The sequence below is a fragment of the Plodia interpunctella genome, chromosome 1, assembly GCF_027563975.2.
Source record: "Plodia interpunctella isolate USDA-ARS_2022_Savannah chromosome 1, ilPloInte3.2, whole genome shotgun sequence".
Taxonomy (NCBI): Eukaryota; Metazoa; Arthropoda; class Insecta; order Lepidoptera; family Pyralidae; genus Plodia; species Plodia interpunctella.
The window spans coordinates 3867564-3886507 of record NC_071294.1 but is presented as its reverse complement, the minus strand read 5'-3'; the positions used below and the strand labels follow the sequence as shown (position 1 = coordinate 3886507).

Sequence of the window (18944 nt, the reverse complement as noted above, 5' to 3'; positions counted from 1 at the left end):
TGCCAAAGTGCACGTCACTTTGATTGTGTGAATAAATTTTTTGTGGCATAATTTCATTCAGAATTCTGCCTTGTTTAAGTAGGTTAATGCCGACGCTGATCGTCGTGTGATTTTTATAAAATATTATATGGTCGATATAAAATCGCGGGTGTTATTTCCAGAGAAATATAAAAACTGTTTCTGAGTATTTGGAGGACTATTCCAGTGTTATGACATTGACATGTGTGTTTCCGCGGGAGTTTTAAGTTGTTTGTGAACTTTTTAGATAATTTAAAAAAACGTTCGTGTATGTTTTGCTAGAGCGAGCACCTCAGTTTTTGCGGTGAAAGTACTTAAGTAGTATGTGTACGAGGAGTGACGAGCCGATGACGCTGCTCTTACGGACACCTGTATGTGCCCTTGTATGATTGGCAACTCACCATAGTATGTTTGCAATTCGACGACACCTTCCGCTAAGTTAATTGGCAGATATAATCGTGAAAAAGGTAAATAATAACAACTTTGTTTTGTTTACCTTCTTTGTTACCTGCGCTTGGAGCTTCTTTTTTTTTAACTCATTGCTGCTAAACATGTTTGTTTTATTAGTTTATAACATTAATTTTCATTGCATACGTTGTCAATTTTGGCTCCGCCGTACAAACATTTGTTAGCCCAATAGTGTTTGTACTAAAACACGAAGTTCGCTTTACTTAGATCATTTTGCTTAATCATTTTAATAGCATAGTGATAGCATATGAGAACATAGTTTAAACACTTACTTAGTACAAATTATGAATTTGTGACCGGAGTTAAATAGTAGAATTTGTATCAACATTACAAAATCGCTACACTATAAACTTCGATTTCACCGTGTGCGCTGATAAAATATTTCGATACGTTAGACGAATAAAATTTAGGCACAGCAAAATACCTCACTATAAATTCCTCATTATATGACCATATATTTAATTGACTCTATAAACTCACTGACGAAATAAAAAAGTAAAATAATATAAAGAATGTGCAAAAGGAATGGATGCGGCGCTGTGTCGACTACAAATTGAACATTTTTAAGAAGACATATTTTGTCAAATATGTTCTTAAGCAGGGCATCATACCTTTGTAGAGTAGGTACCTTCGTCATTTATATGTGTGTGTGTGCAAACTTTCCCGTCAAAAACGACATAGAGGTCCTCCCAGAGCAACAACATCTAACTATTTTGGTTCAAAAATTGAAACTAAAATATTGTTCGTATTTACAATGATTTATCGAACTATATTTCTCTTAGATACCTAAGCAATTAAATTACTTATAATAGAGCTATAAAACATTGACTTTATAGCAGTCAGTAATTGAAAATTAATAGTGGTCTAAACGTTAAGAACGCGATTACAAATCCCATTACTGTAAGGCTTTCAAAATTGATTGCATTATTGGCTACTTAATACTAGTTTCATTATTAAAATACTACTTTAGATAGGTATATTACATTTCAGTACATTTTTATATTGAATCGCGTTATACTTGGGATCTACTTTTATTATTATTACGTTTTAATATAATAATAATAATAAACTTTCTCTTAATAACGACGGGGGTGAAGTTATAGGGCATGACATGACTAGTATATAGGATAGCTTACAAAGTAATTTAAATTGACATAACAAATATATGGCGCAAACATTGTTGGAAGCTGACCAAAAAATGCAAACCTACTTTGTGCTTCTACTTATGTTCGTTGGGCTTTATGGATATTGTATAGGCAGAGATTATATAAAATGTTGTACTAAAATGTACAATAGCTGCGTCTAAATGCCTTTGCCTATATATATTGCAGCAGTATAGTATTTATTTATATATTTCTGTATTTAAATCATTTGTATGACTTTAAATTTAAATGATGATGACGTGAGCTTGTAGAGTGGTCCTATTTTAGGGCAGAACCACATGCCACTTATTTATGAACTATCTCGGAAATAAAAGGCTTTTGAAGAACAACTCAATTACCGTTAGAGGACAATTTTTGCGTAAGAGTTGCCATTTCTTTAAAACAATTATTTCCATGCAAAGCTAACAGTGTAACAATAAGAGTGTAGTAATAGTGTAGTAAGAGTGTAGTAAGAGTATAGTAAGAGTGTAGTAAGAGTGTAGTAAGAGTGTAGTATGAGTGTAGAATGAGTGTAGTAAGAGTGTAGTAAGAGTGTAACAGTTATAACGAAGTTATAACAAATGGAAGATAAAACAGCACTGCTGACTATTTAGTTACTCTAGTGGCGATTTTGTGATACGAAATAAATAAAACACGATCCACTTTATATGCATATTATGCATAATAAATGGAGTATGAGAGACTGGTCTAAAATTGAGATGTTTTTCTAATGAGCGTCGGAATTATCGGGGTCAACGAAAATATTCCATCAGATTTATTTTGAGTGGATATGACGTCACACTTTTTTGTACTGCAAGTGATTGGTCGAAAGTTCAATTATACCTATCCAAATTATTATTAGCGCCCGTCCCGGTTCCCTCGAGTAACAACGTAATAAATCATACATCTAAACCTTCTTCAGGAATCACACTATCTATTGGTGAAAACCGCATGAAAATCCGTGCAGTAGTTTTTGTAGAACAGACAGACAGATGCGCCAGAGGAATTTGTTTTATAATATGTAAGGATAATGTGGTTAAGCCAGACTTTTTTGCGTCTATAACCACGTCAATAATAAGGCTAAACATTTGAGCACCAGATAAAGGTAGACTCGCGCAATTGCATACTTGTGAAAACATCAACACTAGGATCTCGCGGTTTTCGCGACGAGGACGTGAGTCTATCTTGTTCTTCTTCATAGTCGTATTCCTCATGGCTGAGGGTCGTGGTTATTACGTGGAATGAAACACACACAACAACTTTCTTGGCATTATTAATGGAGTGGTATGCCAGTGCCTTCTCCATTTCACACACAAGTTAATAAGAATCAACCAGTGTGCAGGTTTCCTCACGATGTTTTCCTTCACCGGAAGCAAGTGGTGGTCGATGAAAACTACTATACATCAGTAAGATTGGTATACAAACTCATGTGGCACGAGTAGGATTCGAACCTGGGACCTTTCGATCCACAGGCGGGCGTCTTAACAATTACACCACCACCGCTTCTAATCCTATATGTGAATTTGACTATATATGAATTTAGCTATATATGAATTTGACTTCTAAATATCACCTGCGACCATACATAGGTATATAGGTACATATTCAGGTTTCCCTACAACTTTAACCTTGAGAAGGTTACTGTTAGATGTGTTCATAGTTTATCAGCGACTTTTATTAATTTCTTTTTTATTGCATATTATGTTAGATAAAACAGGTTTTAAAAAAATATGTTAGTAGATTGTTAGTTATGCAACGTGTGACCACTTCTAGCAAAACATTTTTGTGAAAATTGCCCTTCCTTCTTCTGTTGAAATCATACATAAAGATTAAGGGTGTGTTGCACTGTCAAATTCGACGTTGATTTTTACGACGACGTTTATACATCGTTATGTTAACGGTGCAACATACCCTAAGCTTGCAATGAGTCGACCACCTTATGTATTTAGGTACCTAAATACTTAACGGTGGCTATATGCATGATTTTTGTTCTTTTATCAATGTTGCTCCTTGTGAATTAACATTTTTTTCGTCATTCAAAATTATTAATCACCTAGTGATTAAATTGTGAGATTATGATTTATATAAATATTTTTCATATATATATTTTTAAATATCTTATTCTTATTCACCTGCGCTTTGGAAGACAGCAGTAGACTTAGAATGAAGTACTTTTTTGACGCCTAGATGTGATGTATATCATCATAAGTCGAATAAACAATTTTGAATTGCAATTTGACCTGAACAAACTCTGAATAATTGATAACCTTGACGAAGTTTTTACGTTTGTTTTTTTTTTCAGCTTTTCTAACAGCAAGATGGGGTTTACTATGACGGAGGGTGGCTTCGGGTTGGCCGATTACGTGGTCTTCTTGACCATGTGCATAGCGTCGTGCGCTGGCGGCCTCTGGTACAGCTACACTAGCTCCACCAAGAAGAGAGTGGTGGACATCAGGGACTACCTTCTCGGCGGCAAGTCCATGTCTACCTTTCCAGTCGCTCTCTCCCTGATCGCTAGGTGAGTCATGATTTTTAATTTAGTCCACGTGGGAATTGTACAATAAAAAATAAATATTTATTTATTTCGGACATAATCAATTAAATGTTAGTAAAATAATTCTCAAAATTATCTTAGTAATCTGGATCGAATGTTAAAGTATCGGGCCTGCTAGCAATAACAAAAAGAGATTTTTTTAAATTTATAAAACTTATTACGACATACACATATCAGTGCTGTCGAAACAAAAATAGGGGAAAATGCGCAGGGTCCTTTCTAAATCTATGGGGAAAATTTCTTACACTATGACATCTTCTCGTGTGATTATTAAATTATATTCCTTATCTACAATATTTACAAATTAAATTTTTACTTACTTCGCTGGCTCAGCTTCAAAGAGGATCTTGGTCTCTGTTACTAGAATTTTTTACTTTTTTCTATGCAGTACTAATTCTGACCAGTCTGCTCTTTAGAATCAAAATTTTACCTATAACTATAAGGTAAAGAAAGTGCAAATTGAGGTAAAAGTTTTATCGGCTTTTCATTCTCATGGACGTTATATCATTATTTAAATACGACTCATAATAAGAAGAATATTGTGAACTTTCCCATATCCTACCTTAACAAATAGGTATCTTATTATCTTATGTAGACCGTTTGTAAATATTGTAAGTGTAACGTAGTTTATTGTATTATTGTAACCATATCTCGTAAACTAATTTAATCTGCTTTATGGCTTAATGACGTTTAAATAAAACAAAACACTAAGTGTAACGTTTTAATTTTTAGCGTGTTGGGATTTAGATACAATTTTTAAAATGCCTATTCAAATGTCAATTCATAGAAGTATTTACTCATAGATTAGCATAAAACGTGATTATGTTGATATTCAGGATGTTTTAAATCTTCTGATGACATGTCCCACTCCTGGGCAAAGGTCTCCCCCTTAATCTTCCACCCGTTCCTGGGTCCAAAACTAAGTATGGCCATTCTTTCCAAAAATTGTTGAGGTCATCCCGCCTTCTACTCCTTGGTATGCCTCCACCTCTCCGGCCTTCAGGTACCTAAAAAGTGGCTAATTTTGCCCATTATTTATTATGACATTCAGGATTAAAGCTTATAAATTGTTAATATCTTATAAATCAAAGTCCTCTGCCGCGTCTGTCTGTCTGTACGCGATAAACTCAAAAACTGCACGGATTTTCATGCTATTTTCACCAAACAGATAGTGATTAGGTTTGTATACTACCTTAAAAATTAATAAATATTTTATTGCCGTTTGCCGCTAGTATTATATAAATTCAGCAATTTGCTTCAATATTTTCATGACCTAGGTATGCGGAAAAAGCCCAGCTGGCACATTTATAATTGCTTTCCGGATAACTTTATTAATGTTTAATTGCGTAAGTAATGCTCTCTACAATTCTAGTCAACAACCATTTTTGAATCTCCGATACAAGACGTGTTCTAAGATTGACTGTATGTCTGTGGCATCACGATTCCCAAATGGAAGAACGCATTTTGATCTACTTACTTGTTTTTCCTTTGAAATGAGATTTAATGAGAAGTGCCTTTATTAATGTCAGGGTTTTAAGGATTTAGTAATGCAAGACTAATATGGTAATGCGTAGACACACCACGAGCGGTCTATTTCGTATACAGGATTGAGTGAATTCCGTCTGCAAAAATGTTAATCCCTCGTACGACATCCACGGGAGTGGTCCAATTCTGGGGCGGAAACACATGCCACATTGGCATTTATATGTCGGAGAAATATCTACCTGACTGCATAATATAACGATAAGTAGACCAACTGAGACCGCGTCCAATTTCGATTAAGCCAATTTGCGATTATAGTTCAACTGACATCTAGTCCAATAGTATTCTAGTCTGCTTAATGAGATGTAGTCGTAAAGCTTCTAACCTCAAAATTTATGAACAGTTACGTGTCTGGAGTGACGATTCTGGGCACCCCAGCCGAGATCTACAACTACGGAACCCAGTACTGGTTGGTGGTAGTCGGAGTGGCTTCTAGTTGCATGGTAGTTGCTATAGTCTATCTACCAGTCTTCTGTCTGCTCAAGCTGTCGTCATCGTACGAGGTAAGGATAAGTATAACCATAATTTCTTTCAATTTAATTTTAATTGAAAAAAAAAAACAAAAACAACATTATTAATGTCAGGTTGTGATTCCATTCTCAGACATATTTTTGACTTCCTTGTCGGAAAATTAACCACACAACGACTCTTATTTTCTGATATATTTTATGTATATTGTGCTTTTTTAAATTGAAACTCAACTCAAAATCTTCATAAATTCGCAGTGCAAATTCACAGTGAAATTACAATTTCACTGCAGGCAGGTTTTATATTATTCGCAAAATTTTAACAGTAAACGGGCATTTTTATCAACCTTTGCAATTGTATACTACGATTTTATTATGAGCTTCCAATAAAGCAATAATTAACTGAACAAATAACAAACTTGTTCTCTCTACCATATAAATTTCATCGACTCATGGTCAGCTAGTCAACTACTGTACTAGTTACCCTGCATTCACCTGTATGCGACGGTAATAGATCCGAATTTCCAATGATTTTCGACACGTATGGGCTGGCAATACAGTCTGCGTATTTAGATAAAATGATCATTGAGTGAAGAGGCTGAAATGTTGTCTGCGTGAGTCCAAAGTCCTTGCGAGATTGATTTGACATCGAAAAGATAAATATTATGTTTATCAAATCATATTGCGATTTGTTTTTGCCTTATTTTGATAATAATTTACGAAAAACTGATTTACCTGTATGTCAAATATAATAAATAAATATTTAAACTCTTTGTCTGACTCAATGCAAGTGACAAACCTTTTGCTTATTTGTTGTTAGGATAATAATAACACAATAAAACATCTGAAATTAATCACGACGGGTTTCAAATATTTGCATTAATTTTTTATCGCTGTAATATATAAAGTGACATGAAGGTCGTTGGATGGAGTAAGATTGCGGAAAATAATGACGTCCTGAGCTTGAGATGGACTTCATTTGTATTTCTTTAAATAAAGAGTTCGAAGGTTCGAAGATATATGTTATAAACGTTGATTTATCGTGTTCATTCAAATTCAGCTTGACACAGGAAAGCACATTACTTATAATTCAGTTTATATCTGGTATAATTATCTGGTGTTTAAAACACATACTAAATCTTTAGTATGTGTTTTAAACACAACACAATCAGTACAAACTGAATGGGTACTATGGGTACTATAGGTACTCATCTGAGTACCTAACATAATATGAAATGAGAGGGGAAGTACCTATATAAAATAAATACAATGAACAATGAAACAAATATAATAAATGTCTTTTTTTTGTTTTTTTTTTTTACAGTATCTAGAATTACGATTCAATCGGCATGTGCGAGCCGTTGCTTCAATTCTCTTCTTATTAGACGAGGTAAGAATTTTTTGTTTATTAACTACTAGCTTTTGGCCGCGGCTTCGCCCGCGTTTATTACATGTGTCCGCTCGTAAATTATTTTTGTCAATATCTCGGGTTCTTAGCAACGTATCGCGAAGTAACTATACCGATAGGTAAGTATATAAATAAATATATTCTAAATCACAAGGAAAACGTAATGATTTCGATCATTAATACACATACTATAATAGTAAAAAGTTTTATATAATTATCTTAATAAAAAAGCGTTATTTGTTTTACGCACGATGTGATATTTGTCTACGCTCAAACGACATTTGCGGTTGTTAAATAAATTTAATAATGATAACTGTAATCTTTACAACAAAGTAAAACTTGGAATAGCAAGAAAGACGAAGAAATCGTCGCCGCCGGTCGTGGGCTGAACAAAAAACTGTATTCAAATCGATTCCACCTATATACATTTATGACATCTTTTTGGGAATAACTGTATTAGTCCTAACATGGTCCTAATGTATATATATATACAATATTTTTCCGGTATAGGTTAAAGGGTTAAACATGCAAATGTAGCGCAGGTTTTAGGGCAAGGTTTGTCAATTACGTCAAACAACAAACATCATGCATCAGTACTTAGATATTTTATTGAAATCAGCAATTCATATTAGGAGGTCGCTGGACTTTGGTCAGCGAAACCGTCAACAACATCAATTGTCTGCATCTACAATAGTCATTCTTGTACATGTATATGGTGTGTATCGCGTCTTTGATTAAATATATAAACGGAAAACGACATACCTTTGATGCTGCGATTAATATTAAGATTTTTTAACCGCGTTGGTAAATAGCGCCATTGTCACGATTGTTTACCATATTAGTACCTAAAAACGGGGTGTAGGCACCTGGCACGTATTATACAAATGCTAGCGACCTGGACTGGCTTCGCACGCGGTCATAGGTATACTCGTATGTGTCTATAAACCTTCAGGAAAAAACTGTCTAAATAATAGTGAAAACTGCATCAAAATCAGTTACGTGGAGGGCGATTTTGTTACATACATTATTGTAATTATATTTAGAAAATTAAATACTTATTTACTATGCATCTATTATTAAAATAATGACGAGAAATGACGACGAAATCGTTCATAGACGCCGCGAATAGGTCGATTTATTTTAAAAAACATCCGCGAAATCAGCGAAAGGTAAATTTCGAAGAGTCCACTATAATATATTACTATGTAGTACTTTACGTAACTCATTTTTTACCTTACTTTATTTTGTAACACTGCAACGTCGATCCATTGTCTATGGCTAATTAGTATAATCTAATTATAATAATACTACTTTTATTTTAAAACACGTTCTTAATGTTAATCATTTAATTCATGAAATGTAAATAATTGTGACTTACGCACGTAACACTTAGTAAGCTATAGTTATATTATGAAACGACTTATACATAAGTATAATAACTAGCTATTTGATCTGAAAGGACTCTTCCTTTATAACCTGTGTGTAAAAATAATATGTTCGCTTAATTATCTGATCTCAGAAAATTATAAACAAACATGTCACTAAGTAATATTAACTCTGATGAAATTTGTTGTCAAGGTAACGTATCGCGATTAGGTCGCAGATTTTTATCGAAGTTTTATTTTGTTTAGTCTTAACTCGTGAACTTTGTTCTTGTGTAATATCAAATAATCATTATGACTGCTACACACTATTGCCGAACTCAGACTGTTGCCAAGCGAATATACGAACATTGCGTAGTTTGTATGAGATCATTTATTTACCGTAAGAAAAAACCAGCCATGTAAGTCCATCGCCAAATTTTGCCGAACTGTTTGCCGATTGTATATAACCGGCGTTAGGTTTATTTTTTTATATAATTTTAAATAAAAAATTGGAATATGAATAAAATACAGACGTTTCTTATAAAAGAATTGGCATTGTGTAAAGATATTATTAATGAAAAAAAAACATCGTTTAATTTTGATTAGTGGCCAAGGTCGAGCAATGATAGCAGCGGACTCTGACCGCTCCGCGACGTCTTTGTATAATGTTAATCGTCAATTGAATCTTTAGGTTGATCGCATCTTGGCGAATTGTAATGGGTACACACGCCATATTTAAATTGGACCACTCAATGAAAAACGGTAGGCCTTTGGCCAGATGTAAGAGATTTAAAAAGGATATTTTTAAAATAATTGACGATAGCGCTGAACGATGAGACTTGAAATGTAGTCTTTCCATAACTTTACTCTTTAACGTTACGTTAGTTACAATATAGAACCTCTCTAAATTTCAAGTTGGTCATAAAAATATTTCTTGAAAATTTCATCCGTAAGGGGGTGCTTTTTTGTATGAAATATCGGAATATCGATTTGACTATTCTTAATGAATATTTATTGGTGTGCAGCCCCCCTTAGCACGTGCAAGTGTCTGTAACTTTATTACATTAGTTACACTCTATTGTTGATGATTGAAGTAACCTTACAATTTTATTATTTACTAGCATTTGAACACGAGTTTAAATGCGCGTAAAAAATCTGCCATAGACAATATACTTTGAGTGACCATTTTGAAAATGTTTCAATAAGCAACCAGACTACATTTTTTTGCACCTCGCAAATATAGAATCATTCGTTGAAAAATTACTTTAATAATCTCAAGATATACCAAAAGACAATTTATGTTTGGGCGATTTTGGACTTACCAAAACCTTATGACGACATCCGCAAGAAAATCTTCTCTCCCATAACGGTTAAGCTCTAATAAATCAACCCAGGTGTATAGGCTGAAAACTAAATTTTAAGAAATATGAGTTAATTTATATGCATAATATTGCATATTTTTAACAATTATCGAACTACGTCCGGTCCCTTAATACTGGATAGATATTTGCACATACATTTTTATTTGAAGTACAAGCATGCGAAAATTTTAATTCCTGATTCTAAATTGCCAATTGTGTTTCAGGTTTTATTCTTGCCGATGGTGATTTATGTCCCCGCTTTGGCATTCAATCAATGTAAGTGTGCACATTAAAATGTTTATATGTATACAGTAACACGTCTTTGCCCCTTACGGGGTAGACAGAGACAAGCTCGAAGGCCACGTTTAGATTAGCTTTATTTTCGTACGTAAAACATTTTTTCGTTTTATTTATTGCAATAGAAATAACCCTTTATTGATTAGGTATAAGTTGCGTATTAGGTGTTGTTTTTGGAAGACGTAAAATATTATTACATGAAAATTATACGTCACATAACAATGCAAGTTCTCTCTCTTCTCAATGTACTAACTACCTGAACTAGGTTCCTATATATCGATATCCTAAGAGGTAAGAACATATAATCTTTGCTGCCGTTTTCTTGTCAACTATCTTTCAAAGAAGAAATTCAATTTGAAATACCTCAGTAGAATTTTTGCATTTACTGTATATTATAATTCTATTTAAGTATTTCTTGTTTCCGTGTTGAACCTTGAGTTTTATTTTAATTATTTGTCTGACATTTCGTTTCAGTGACTGGTTACAATGTCTACTTCATTGGATGCATTATGGTTATAATATGCGGTCTTTACACTGCCTTGGTGAGTAGACTTCTTCTTCAAAATCGTATTCTTCATCGGCTGAGGATAGTAGTCATTATGTGGAATTGTGCCCCAACTTCTTTCTTTTGTCAACAGGGTGGTCTCCGCGCAGTAGTGTGGACAGACTCTGTGCAGACCGGCATCATGTTCCTTGGTGTGGTGCTGGTGGCTGTGGCCGGCACCCTCGCGGTGGGTGGGGTGAGCACCGTCATTGAAATCGTCCGCGACAACGACCGCTTTGACTTGTCCAAGTAGGTTTCACTTGTCCAAGTAGATCTTTTTTTTCGATTAGGTTGACTTGTTCAAGTTAAAACTTGTCCAGGTAGAGACTTACCCAAGTAGAAATTTGTCCAGGTAGAGACTTGTCCAGGTAGGGACTTGTCCAGGTAGAGACTTGTCCAGGTAGAGACTTGTCCAGGTATAGACTTGTCCAGCTAGAGACTTGTCCAGGTATAGACTTGTCCAGGTAGAGACTTGTCCTGGTAGAGACTTGTCCAGATAGAGACTTGTCCAGATAGAGACTTGTCCAGATAGAGACTTGTCCAAGTAGAGACTTATCCAGGTAGAGACTTGTCCAGGTAGAGACTTGTCCAGGTAGAGACTTGTCCAGGTAGAGACTTGTCCAGGTAGAGACTTGTCCAGGTAGAGACTTGTCCAGATAAAGACTTGTCAAAGTAGATACTTATCCAGGTAGAGACTTGTCCAGGTAGAAACTTATCTAGGTAGAGACTTATCCAGGTAGAGACTTATCCAAATAGAGACTTGTCGAGGTAATCACGCACGATAAGGAAAAATGGGTGAAATTATTTTCACGCTTTTCAAAAGTAAAATATTCTTTTTTGCCTGCCGATAGCAAATTTGAATGTGTGTGTGTTTGTGTCCGGCAGTTGGAACTTGTCTCCATACGAGCGGCAGACGGGCTGGGGTGCGGTGTTCGGAGGCTTCCTGTACTGGACTTGTTTCAACTCTGTCAACCAGACCATGGTGCAGCGGTACATTGCCCTGCCTACCAAGCGGATGGCCATATGGTAAGTAACGAACGCTTTCACAAATTAGGCCGAGGGTACAAAGTTTGCCAATAGCATTGAAAATTAATTCCATTATATGAATATAAAGTAAATTTTTTGCAAAAGTTCTTGAAAATCGATAAGTCATTATGAAAAAGTGGTCACTCTTTGGTAAAAGTAGACCTGATTGGCTATTCGCTTTTTTTATTCGTATATAGAAAAATTGCGATTAAGTAGCTGCTGTCCGCATTCGAAGCCTGTAAGCAAAACTAGCCTGTGTCACTTTCCAGTTACTTTCACAACTAAAAATTTCCCAACACAATTTCCGCATTGACGGGAAAGACGAACAAATAAACAGACACACTTTCACATTTATAATATAAGTATGGACCAAGCAAATTAGATTTAAGTCAGGATCCTTCATAACAGATTAATTTATTCTAGTGCTCTAGCTATCTTCTCTGGCGGGGCGATTTTGGCCATTTCCCTATGTTCCTGGAGTGGGTTGGCAGCGTTCGCCACCTGGGTGCAAGGGGGCTGCAACGAGACCGGGACGCCCCTGGTTGACGACCGCTTGCTGCCGGCTTTTGTCACCTATGTCTCGGAGGTCAAGCATCTCCCAGGGTTACCCGGAGTCTTCCTGGCTGGAGTTTTCGGAGCTGGGTTGAGGTAAACTAAAATCTTTAAAACTTTATTAATTAATATAATTTTAATATTTTTTTAATTTAAAATCGATACACACAACACAAAAATTCTACCTTTACAGATCGAATGAGATTACGATAGAAGTATCTGTAATTCTCGTATTCGCGGATGTAGGTACATAAATTTTATCATTATCATCTCATGTATAACTCCCGGATATTATAGATAATTTTATGACGGATCCCTATAGCTGATAAAATAACTCATATGATTGACATTCTTTATCGTAAAATCAGTCGTTATGCTTAGTTCTTTTTACCAGATCATGAAATCCACTAATTAATGTGAAAATTTTGAAACCGTTGACTTTTCTTGTTTTTGAATCGTCTAAGGTTTCGATCCGATTTACGATCTTGATTTAAATACTATTATCAAAAGTAAAATGTTCCTCGTTTTTATTGCAGTTCGTTGTCAGCAGTCCTGAACGCATGCGCGCTGGTGGTGGTGGAAGACATCATGCACGGCTGGCTGCGCGTGCACATGAAGCCGTTGATCGAGGGTATCCTGGCGCGGGTCATCACTGCCATGCTGGCGATAGTGTCCGTTCTCATGCTCATCGTCATAGCTCAGCTTGGCGGGGTTCTTGGTAAGTTTTTTATTGGGAATATTTATAAAGAGCTTATTCCCGCGGCTTCCCTCGCGTCAATCTTCGCCATCCATTATAGTTATTTAGGAGATGGTTTTCAAAAAATAAGAAGTCTATTTTTGAACTCGGTTCTTTAACTACAAGCATACCAAATTTCATCAAAATCGGTCCAGAGGTTTAGCCATGAAAGCGAACAGACAGATAGGCAGACAAACTTTTGAATTTATAATATTAGTATGGATACAAACAACACTATGGGAGAGATGAGAGAGAACTCTCTTTCTCAACTTTTCACTGTCGCTTTCGAAGCTGTAACGCCGTGAAGCCCAGTGTGAGCGTAAGCAAAAAAACCTGCCTAACGTCAGTCCTCCTTGGGAATACCAATTGTTACCTACCTATTAGCTGTACCGTTAGTATCCATTTGTGATTTGAGTGAATTTCTGTTATCAACTTAAATATCCAAAAATTAATTTCATTTATATGGGCCAATATGGTAATCAATTATCGATGTCGTTTTTAATACATGTTATATCATATCTGTAGGTCGTTAGGTACAAATTTAGCATCAAAAATATTAGCTAAGCGATCCATCCGAAACTCTCCTAAAAATGGCTTCCTGACATTCACCTTGTCTTTGAGCGTTGTTTATTTGGTAAATTTAGAAACATTAAACCAACAAAATGACGCGCGTTTTGTCCTTAAAAATATGCGTTATGATAAAAATGTCCTTCCTTGATCATTGGGCTGAGTTATGCAAAAGTAAACACATGTGCTTGTTATCTTGATAGTTCGTTTAAAAGATTTGCGTATTTAAACTTTTTACTTAAGATCATTTTAGGAATGAGAAAATCGGAATAACAACTTTGCGTTTCGCAAGTTTTCGTTTCGCTTCGTTTCGTTTCCAAACTATAAACATCCAAACAAAAACAAACTATAAGAATCCAAACTATAAAAATATCAACTTAAGAAGAAGATAATTTATATGTATTGCATATTTTCATTATTTTATAAACTAGCTTTAGGGTATAGTTCTTTTTTCCGGGATATTGAGTAGTCTATGTCCTTTTCTGTACTCCGAACGATATGTGAAATTTAAAAAAAAAGTACTGTTCCTTTAGGTAATCCACGTATGGCCTTCTAAATCAAATTTACATCCAAAAAATATTCCAGAGTGATGTTTGGTCGAAAATGATCTAGGTACCCCGGACCCTCCCGGAATAATATTATGCAGTCGAAACTGGAGATATAAAGCTAATAAATATATTTTAATCCAATTTCCATCAGGTGTAGCTACAGCGTTATCAGCGATTGCCGCTAGCGCCACCTGTGGCATCTTCACGCTGGGCATGATGTGCTGGTGGGTGGGCCCGCGCGGGGCGATCGCGGGCGGCATCGCCGGGGCCCTGGTCGCGGGCACCACGTCGCTGGGCTCGCAGGCCGCGGCCGCCGCGGGCCTCGTCCACCCCCCAAGGCCTGTCTCGTCCTGTAACGTGCCTATTAGTGTTTCTTCATTCGTAAGTTCATTTTGTTTATTTAAAGTTTATGGCACTCAAAAATACATTTGACAATACAATCGGTAAATAAATAAATCCTACTAATATTGAAAATGTGAATGTTTGTGAGGATGTATGTATGTTTGTTACTCTTTCATGTGAAATCTACTGGACCGATTGTAATGAAAGGTACATGGGTAGAATATAGCCTGGAATTACACATAGGTATTTCCAGGTTATATTCTACCCGGTTGCAGGATATTTTTATCCCTAAATTCTCAGGGGAGCGAAGCCCCGGGGCGCAAATAGTATTTATTTACCGCAAACAGAAGTGCTTGCATTTTTATGTTCTGGTTTGAAGGGTGAGAGAGGAAAGTAATTGGGGCAAAAGACACTAAGACACAAAGTTGGCAACTCGCACGTGAAACCCTAGTGTTACGGGCGTCCATAGGCTGCGGTGACCATTTTCTATCACCTCCATACCACACCACCGCTTCATTACATCATATCTAAACTAGATGTTTTCGTTATAAGTGTTATGTTATAAGTACATAATTTCTATTCCAATACAATACTTTTTTTTTATCAATGTAAAATATACTTTCAGGACCCTACTTCAGTATTCCCTCTGTTCCGGGTGTCGTACCACTGGATCGCGCCGCTCGGCTTAGCGTCGACGTTGATCGTTGGCGCGATCGTCGGCTATTTATTCGACATAAGAGACCCGTCGAAGCTGGACGCCGAACTATTCACGCCGATCATATGGCGGTGGCTGCCGGAGAAGGCCCATGAGAATGCGGGGATGGTGAGGCGCGCCGTGTCCGAGATGTCAAATAGACGCGTGACGTCGTCGCCGCTTCTGGTACCAAAGACAAGTAACAAGACCGACAAGGTAGGTCGTTTTGGCATCTACCCCCTAATCGTATTTATAACATTAGTTCGATTTCGGTTGAACCGCAATTGTTCCGGTATTATGTACATTTTCAGCTGCAAGTTTCTCTCCTAAACTTATTGACAACGATAACATTGGTTTAGATCCATGGGTTTGATCCAAGAATCTGTCAACCTTTTTATTTTCGCTATACCGAAACGGCAATGGAAATATAATCATAGCTCTTTAAAAGTGTCTTAAATTTCTCGTTAATCATAATCGTCTTTTAAATCGTCATAAGTTTATAAACTTGTCGTAACGAATTTACTTAAAACTAAGTTTACCACCTTCCCCCAACTGCAAGCAAGTATATAATAATGAAGTAATATTATTTCTTACCTCGTATCTCCAAAACTGCACGGATTTACATAATTGAGGTATCGTCACATTCGTCTTAGCTGCCCGAGTGTTCATAAATAGCTGACGTTAAAAAAATAAACATAGCCTTTGTACAACGCCATTGAAAAAAACTTGGTGAAAAACATTTTTTTCATTTCGAATACTTACAATATGGGTATCAAATGAGGAAAGAGCTCAACGTAAGGATTACTAAGTAGGCGGGTTTTTTGTGTTTTAAAATTTTTTTACTTGTTTTCAGATTGAATTGAACGGGTAAAAGAGCTAATGAGAGGATGAGAATCTTTTTATATATATAATTGTTAAAACTGTACATTGATAGTGTCAAAATTAAGTACCAATGTCACGATTATAAATTGTGGTGTGCAAAATTGTATGTGGTAGACTAGGCATTTTTAGGTTAGTAGGTATATTATTATTATTGTTATGAAGAATGTAAATGAGTGGTGGGACCAAAATATTACCTATACATTTTTATTTATGTCATAATCTCTAACGAGTTTTGCTAAGAATGTATGTTTGAATAATTTTAAAAAGTTTATGTATCTTAAATACGGAGAACGAGAAATAATGGGACCACGGTATTAATGGACAGTCAAGGTAGGTACACACCTACTGCGCAACGTGTATTCGGGATTTTTTGTCGTCTTCGAGACCTGCCATTAAATAAACGCGTATTGATACACATTCGATCTATACCAGCCCTGATCGAGTCGTGTCTAAATCATCGGTCCTAAATGTGCATTATGCCTATTTTTAGATGTTATGGTCTCTCGCTGTAGTTATATTAATAATATTGTTAAATTTAATGTAAAACATCACCATGATATATATATATAGATATATTAAGAAAAAAAATTCTCGAGTAACTCATTTTATCAATGCAAAAAATCAAGAGGTGCTGGAATATTGTGAAATAATTTAGGAATAATATATTAGTCAATTACTTTGGAAGCTATCGAATATAAATTAAGGAAAATTAAGGAAAAGAATAGGCGTCTATTATCGCCTTAGAAATCGATAATAAAATTCGAAGATACAAAAGCCTAACTATCATTACGATACCAGTGGCATGAAAATGATTGAAATTTTGAACGAAATAACGTCTAAAAACTTTGCTTCGAAATGAAAATACTAGCCTATAGTATTATGTGATAAACCCACGATAAAGCGTAAACATTATTGAGAGAATCGCGACTTGTCGCCAATCTATTTTATTTAACCGTAGGTATCTACTCAGTATTCTAAAAATACTGAAGCTAAATGCTTAAATATTTTTAGTTTATACATTGTTATTATTGTTGGACATAATTAATTCCGTTTGAACCTGACCATTGGCCAGAAAATATGAATACAGGTCAAAAAGTTTAGCGTTGTTAATTTCATTAGTAAATATATTCTAATATAATTTTAGGAATATTATTTTTAAAATGTCTACTTATTTAGTTCGCGTATTGACAGAACAGTATTGTTACTTATTTAAATTTATAGCTTATTTTTGTCAAATTTATTTGATAAAGTCGTTAAACAAAAGGAGATAGTTTGTCAACACAAAATTTGTTTTAATATTAAAATTGTCATATAAGAACATACAGTCTGCCCATAAAGAGTAAAAACGGATTTGAGAGAAACTATGTGTTTTTATCATCGAATTGTCGTGATTGGTTCATACACATTCAGTGTTACCAGCCAAGTGGACACAGCGTCCTCAATTATTTAAAACTCTTCATAAATATACTCGCCGACTAAAAATGTGCGCTGGGCAAATCAAAGATAACTTGTTTCTGCTTTGATTTTTTCCAAAATTAAATCAATAGGTTTTGTTTAGGTAGTTAATAAAAAATATAAATCAGTAAAACAAAATCAATCGTGACTTAAACTGATAAGAACGTACAATGTAGATATTAGATAAAATAATTAATGTCTAGAATTGTATTTTTGGAAATCGCTGTGGTGAAAATTTGGTAAGTGATTATATACTTTACAAATATCAAGTATACAGCATTTGTACACTATTTTGTAATGTAACGTTGTACTTATAACGATGTATTTTTTATAAAAAATATAGTTTACTATTTACCTAATAATGTTACGACTTACAATGAGAATCTGTACCTGATTTCGTGAAGAGTCTAGCAAAAGTTGATCTATTTTTCACTGTGGTAATACTAGGTACTTACTACTGGTAAATTGTGTATATGTACATACACAATATATTAGCAAAATTATGATTTAATTAATATCTAATTCGTGATAAATTTTTGAACAGTATTTTATTATTCATATCTCACGTTACAAGCATAAATTATGATCACATTATCTTGCAGAATAAAGATTAATGTAATATTTACCATTTACCTACTTAATTTATACAATGTTGATACAGATTATTAATAAATGTATTTACACAACATTATGTTTTTTTTTTAAATTTAGTGGACATAGCGCCACCTGGTGCCACATGGTCGTATATCGTATAATTATTGTTTTTGCCCACTGTTCAGTACAGCACAGGTAAGTATGTTTAGGCACAGTACCTTAACTCTGGCTCTCTATATATAGATCTACGAAAAGAAAAAAAATCGGTGGGTAAACCGTGTATGGTCCTACCTACACCTACGATTGGTGAAATTAGAACAGAGGCATTAATGATACCATAAAGCTTGAAATATTTTACAGCGTACCAAAACCGCGTCTTCCAA

At 35.1% G+C, this 18944-nt stretch overlaps 1 protein-coding gene across 1 annotated transcript; it reads left to right on the top strand.

Annotated features, from left to right (window-relative positions):
* The first annotated feature begins 1 nt into the window (after window position 1).
* LOC128683841 (sodium-coupled monocarboxylate transporter 1-like) lies at window positions 2-18655 on the top strand. The gene is made up of 13 exons (XM_053769839.1): window positions 2-485; window positions 3931-4146; window positions 6068-6227; window positions 7516-7581; window positions 10549-10600; window positions 11096-11163; window positions 11260-11414; window positions 12051-12191; window positions 12615-12839; window positions 13280-13461; window positions 14746-14975; window positions 15562-15846; window positions 16484-18655. Exons 2-13 carry the CDS (start codon window positions 3947-3949, stop codon window positions 16499-16501), a joined length of 1782 nt encoding a protein of 593 aa, XP_053625814.1. The 5' UTR covers window positions 2-485; window positions 3931-3946; the 3' UTR covers window positions 16502-18655.
* The last annotated feature ends 289 nt before the right edge of the window (window positions 18656-18944 follow it).